Source organism: Aplysia californica, unplaced genomic scaffold, assembly GCF_000002075.1.
Source record: "Aplysia californica isolate F4 #8 unplaced genomic scaffold, AplCal3.0 scaffold00509, whole genome shotgun sequence".
NCBI lineage: Eukaryota > Metazoa > Mollusca > Gastropoda > Aplysiida > Aplysiidae > Aplysia > Aplysia californica.
In genome coordinates, this window is record NW_004797779.1 from 45442 (window position 1) to 52126 (window position 6685).

General features: G+C 41.2%; 1 protein-coding gene across 1 annotated transcript in view; it reads right to left on the minus strand.

Annotated features, from left to right (window-relative positions):
- The window catches only part of LOC101860277 (sperm flagellar protein 1), a gene marked incomplete at its 3' end in the record, with an annotated part of 14448 nt that extends 8170 nt beyond the window's left edge, over positions 1-6278 (minus strand). The window contains 1 exon segment of the mRNA XM_013086830.2: positions 6019-6278. Coding sequence (XP_012942284.1) covers positions 6019-6154 — 136 coding nt within the window.
- Between the last annotated feature and the right edge of the window lie 407 nt (positions 6279-6685).

The window sequence follows — 6685 nt, forward strand, 5'->3', positions numbered from 1 at the left end:
CTCTCTATCTATCTGTCTATCTATCTATCTATTTATCTATCTATCTATCTATCTATCTATCTATCTATCTCTCTATCTATCTATCTATCTATCTATCTATCTATCTATCTCTCTCTCCCTCCCCCCTCTCTCTCTCTCTTTCTTCTCTAGCTCTCTGTATATTTCTCCTTTAACCTCCTCCCCTCTCACAACCCGCTCTCCACTTCCTTTTTTTCCCAACCCCTCATTCTCTTTCTACCACAACCGACCGTATTCTTTCTTTCCCTCTTTTTCAAAGCTCTGTGATATTACTTACGTCCCTATCAGTCCCCCGAAAAGGTGACAGCCATTTCCTGCATCACTGAGTCCGTGTCCGTTCCGTATCTCTCCGTCACCCTGCATAACAACATGAAATTCAGACTCAAACTCTTGCGAGGAAACCACATTACCTGCTTTTATCTTGCAACCCCTGAACCAAATTGCGTCTAAGTGAATCGAGCTCTGGACATTCACCGGGGACGGGGAGAGCGCGTCTCCATTGGCGCTCTCTTCATTTACTTCAAAAAAGCAAATTACCTCCCGTTGTCGAGTCCCTTTTGTGAGGAGGGGGCAAAACAGGAGGATGAGGAGGGGCCTCGTGCGGTGGTTCTGATGGAGCGGGGAAGAAAGGAAGAATGAAGGGCAAGGGGGTGAAAGAATAAAAAGGTGGTGTGAAAAGAAGATGAGCCATAATATGTATGTTGAGGACGGGGAGGTGAAGGGAGAAAAGTTGGGGTGGGTGGGGGGTGGGTATGCTCACAATACAAGGGAGCATCTAAGAGTAGAACGAGAACAGGGTGCCTGGAGTGTGTGCTGCGCACGGAGAAAGAACAAGCCGTGAGAATAGACAATATATCTACGTACATCTACCTAGTACAATGTAGGGCCAGCCACACAGAGACAATATCTGTGCATGTGAGCATCGAAGAAAAGTGTCAGGGGTATGAAAAAAAGAGGAGCCATAACCCATATAGAGAGCAATAACTCGATTGCCTTTCGACCAATTTCAATGAAACTTTGAAGAAATGAAATTCCAGCAGGAGGACATGACACTTGTTGAAATGGAACAAACAAGTCAACCGCCATGTTGGAGATCAACCAAAAGTTTGGAAAATTTCAACAAAAATTAAGTGAAACACAAAACTTTGCAACTTCTTATAAATCAACCAAACCGATCTATTTCAAATAGTCACTAATTTGTGCATTGAAGAACAAATTTATCACAACATTTGTATTGCCAAATACACCCAGGGAGGTGGTGCTACTCAAATCTCCGGGGACAGACCACTTCTCTCCCCACAAGCTCCAATACGCCACTGAACATTTGGAATAACAATAACCCCATGGTGTGTTTTTGGCTCGATTCTTTGGACGTCCTGTTCGGCATTAAGTGTCAACTATTTGATCGTTTGTGGCTCGTTTCCGTACACTTTGTCTGTCAAAAATACCCAAAGGTAATAATTTACTGGGCTAATGTTTGGGGGAAGGTGGTGACCATTCATTTGGAAACTTTTGGCTTATGAGGCGTTCCCCAAACCTTTCTTCCAACCACACCAGGACCACTCTTGACGTGTGGGGTGTGGCCCCATCCCAAGGGACCCAGGCCTCTACAACATAACACCTTCTCCTTCCCAAACTTCTCCCAAACTTTCTCAGCATGGTGAGACATCCATCTGAAGTGACTGTCGTGGTCCTACCGTCTTTACCCTGACACCAGAAGGAGCCAATCACGCCCCTGTAGCTGAACGTTTCTAACAAGTGAAGTTTGCATTTTACCCAAATTTGGTTGAAATTTTTTAAACTTTATATTTTATGGCAGCGTAAATGGACTTTCTTCATATTTGCAAACTTGATAACCCCTTGGTTGAATTGTATTTGTTCCAAGTTTTGTTAAAATGAGGGCACAAATGACCAAGTCATTGCCCTCTACCACTTTGCAGTCACCCAGCCAGCAGTACAAAATACCCCATCTGGTCACACAGTACAAAATACCCCATCTGGTCACACAGTACAAAATACCCCATCTGGTCACACAGTACAAAATACCCCATCTGGTCACACAGTACAAAATACCCCATCTGGTCACCTAGCCAGCAGTACAAAATACCCCATCTGGTCACCCAGTACAAAATACCCCATCTGGTCACCCAGTACAAAATACCCCATCTGGTCACACAGCCAGGAGAGTGACTGCAACGGACTTCTCAGGCCTGGCGTATAGGCCTAGACGTAGCTGTGTCAGGTGACCAGAACGGATAATTTTCACCGGCGCATTATTGCGCCAAATGACCGCAAAGTGTTTAGAGGGTCCTCTTTTTTTAAAGACACCCTATACAAGCGACACAAAGAAGAGATATCTAAGAGCATCTATAAAGTAGATCTAGATATCTAGATCTAGTACAAATGACACAAAGACGAAATATTCGAGCATCTAAAAAGTAGAGCAAATGACACAAAGACAAAATATTCGAGCTTCTAAAAAGTAGATCTAGATCTAGATCTAGTACAAATGACACAAAGACGAAATATTCGAGCTTCTAAAAAGTAGATCTAGATCTAGATCTAGATCTAGTACAAATGACACAAAGACGAAATATTCGAGCTTCTAAAAAGTAGATCTAGATCTAGATCTAGTACAAATGACACAAAGACGAAATATTCGAGCATCTAAAAAGTAAATCTAGATCTAGTACAAATGACAAAAAAGACGAAATATTCGAGCTTCTAAAATGTAGCACAAGCGACACAAAGCGGTCTAGGACGCGAAGAGATGGAAGAACAAAACGGCCAGACCTCTAGCCCCAGATGCACTGGTACCTGTTCATGAGATTCCAGTTTTCAAGTTTCATGTGAGTTGCATTTGCAGGCGTGTAGTTGTGCAACTGAATGACTGACGGTAAAAAATGCTTAAGAATCTCGGCGACCATCACTGGGGAAGATCAAATTGACACGTGTCACCGCATGCGGGAGCCAGGCGCTCCTCACTTTGGGCACACCGAGGTGTCGGGAGAGTTTTACAGCTTCTCCATTTATCTTGCTTTTGATTTTTTTTTTAAATACCCATCTATCTAATTTTACCACTGACACCATGCGACCCCCACCTCCTTCAATAACAAATATCTCAACTTCTATTGAAGATATATGGGTAATTGTTTCAACAAAAGCAAGACGAATTAACAAGCTCAAAGATGATACTAATAACTCGGTATGCCCAAAAATTGACGAGCGCCAGATTCCAGTGTCATGAAAATATTGTTTTATAAATGCGTTATCGAGCCAACCTGATATTGTTTTAACGTAAATCTAGTGTATCTGATATAAATATTATTTTACACGTAAATCTAGTCTAACTGATATATAATATTGTTTTACACCTACATCTAGTCTGTCTGAAATATTGTTTTACACGTAAATCTTGACTATCTGACATAATTATTGTTTTTATAAATCTAGTCAGTCTGACATAAATATTGTTTTACACGTATATCTAGTCTGTCTCATATAAATATTGTTTTATAAGTAAATCCAGTCTATCTGAAATAAATATTGTTTTACACATAAATCTAGTTAACTGATATAAATATTATTAAACACGTAAATCTAGTCTGTGTGAATATAAATATTGTTTTACACGTAATCAAGTCAGTATGATATAAATATTGTTTTACATGTACAGTGGGACCTAGGTAAGACGGAATCGCAAGGGAGCCAGAAAAAAATTGCGTCTTAGACAGGGGAATTTAGGGGGAGATGGATAAAGGGGGGCAGGGGGGGGGGGTTCAAAGGCCCAGGCGGTGGGATCAAAGATCGCTTTCCGATCGGCAAGCAGAGGTCAAAACTTCACACCTCTCAATTGATATCCTGTCTGATAATGACATGTGTCATTCTAACTTATCCAATTACCACCAGTGCTTGCCTTTCATAAGACCACTGTTTTGACCAATTAAAAACAGAAACGTTTGAGTATCTCCTTTGCCTCCCCCCTTAGCCCCACCCACCGGTGTAACAAGCACAGTCAACCAATGCCACTCCTCACTGCCATCATGTAACAACGATTCGAGGAACTCTTTTCTCAGCAGGCCGTATGATCAGGGCCGCAGGCATTGGTCAAACTAATTTCACACCTCTGGCTTCTGGCTGCCCAGGAAAGTTTCCGTAGTGGCTCGCTACTCGAGCACTCTCACGGGCAGTCGTGAGATTTCACATCCACACCACCCTGACCATATATGCATTGCTCAGGGCTCACATGATGGGGTAACATCTCCCCCTAAACCGCACCCCTACTCCCCTTCCTCGCCAGTGGCATGGCCATGGCGTTAAGTTTAGAGCCGGCGGAACCAAACTTGAGAGTTTTGTTTCAAATCAGGGCTCAGCGGTCAAAGTATTTTCCTTCTTAGACAGGTGAAATCCTCGGAAGGGAGCGGACTTTTCTTTCCGTTTCCACGTCGGACAGTTTTCCGTTTTATACAGGTAAGGTTTCCGTTAAGGCAGGTTTGACTGTAATTCTAGACTGACATTATATAATTGTTTGTGTCTTTCATAAGACTAAAGCATAAGCCTTTTATGTCAAAAGTCCCCACACCATTCTTTTCCCACAACTGTTCTATGACTAATCATCTATTTGGTCGACATGAGGGTAAACTTCACAGAACATTTGTGTTACGACACTGTGGAATCAGGCGCTCATCAATTTTTGGGCATGTGGAGTTATTGGTACCATCTCAAGCTTGTTTAACTATCTTGCTTTTGATTTGAAAAAATACCAATGTATCTTCTTCAGTATCTAGAGGTCGACATATTTGCCATTGAAGGAGATGGGGGTTGCCTGGTCTCAAGGGTAATTAATTAGCAAAAAAATGACCGCCAAAGTTTGGTGACTTCCAAAGCTTGAGTACAGTGTCGACCTTAGAAATGTGTTTTCAAAGGGAAATAAAAGATGTTGAGCCCAAAAAAAGGAAAAAGAAAAATTCAATAAAAACTACTTAACAGGTAGAAAAACATTGGTTTCTTAATTTTCCATATTTTGACGAGCGCCTGACTTCACCACAAGGACACACAGATCTCGTCTGAAATGACGGACATGGAACAGATCTCGTCAGCAACACGGAACAGATCTCGTCTGAAATGACCAACACAGAACAGATCATTAACATGCCACCTCACTCTTCACTAGCTGCAGATCACTGAGCAGACACGTGCGATGGAAGGTCGTGGGTTTGGTGCAGTAACGAGATTGGAAAGAGTAAAATTGAGTCTTCTGATATCTTCAAAATCGCAAAAGTCAGCAACATACTAGATTCTAGATATATTTATTATAATCTAGATCTAGATTTCTTGTACATTATTTTCTCAAGGAGTGAGAATAGTGCAGGCGAGTCTTGTGGCTATTCTCACCCGGTGCGCGTTCACCAAATTTTGCGTTCACCCTAAACCACAAAATTCTACACTGTGATAACAGAAAAATTGTAGAATTCTGTGCCGTGAACAAACGTTCCATTACAACTGTAGCCTACTAAAAGCGTACAATTTTGTCTGTGGGCAGTGGAGAGAGAGAGAGAAAGAGAGAGAGGAGTAGCGCGAGAATTTCCGGGCAAAACAAAATGGCGACCCGCGTAGTTCGGCTCGATTCGAAAAGTTAAATAGCCGTAGCATCTTTGTAGACAACCAAATTAATTTACTTTTGTGTTTTAACATCATTTTTTAACTTTGTTTGGGTAAATTTGATCGTCCACACCGATAGACAGTATTCAGAAAGAGACAGAGAGAGAGAGAAGAGGGGAGGAGTTGATCTTGCGAGAACTTCCGGGCGGGTGAGAATAGCCACTTTCGAGACGGAATAAACACGGAGTGGTCAACATAAATAATATAGATCTAGACTAGACATATTATAAATCTAGATCTAGATTCTAGATCTAGAATCTAGATCTAGATCTAGATATCTAGATATTAGATCTAGATCTAGATCTAGATCTAGATTCTAGATCTGGTTCGGGGTCCTACCTCCGTCAGAAAAATCTCTGTTTATGTTTCTTTTCGGCCTGGATAACGGTATTTTATCCACCCATGAGTACAGTTCTTCGAGTTCGTCTTCATTCAGTGTGTCTAGGTCGTCAACGTGTTTTACAACAGCAGCCATGATGAACCCCAAAAAGGCCCCCAAAAATGTTTAGAATGTTGGCAAGTGCGTAGAAATCTAGGTTTGAAGCTGCAAATGAAGGGGCAAGAGATGCGATAGCGATAGTTTACATTGTTGTCGTCGAAACCATCTACCCACAATACCCTTCACCGGTGACTTTTCCGGTACTCATTATATTACTATTTTCCTAGTTTTCAAACCATTCAGAATATTTTTTGCCTTCTTACACTTCTTATATTTTATTTACACTTATGAATAAATATTTTTTCATCAGATAATTTGAATTATACTCTCTTTTTACTGCAAAAAAAACAAAGTAAATTCGATAATTTCAGTCTGATATGCATATGATGTTCATCACCGGAAAAAAACATTGACATTCTAAAGTCCACACCATAATTCGATATCCTTACCGGAAGTAAATAATCCATTTTGGTCCTGGCAATGTACGAAGCCTGATTTGCCTGCCAATAGCACTGTGCTCGCTGAGTAATGTTAAGCATGAATTAGGCTATAAAAGACAGAGAGAGA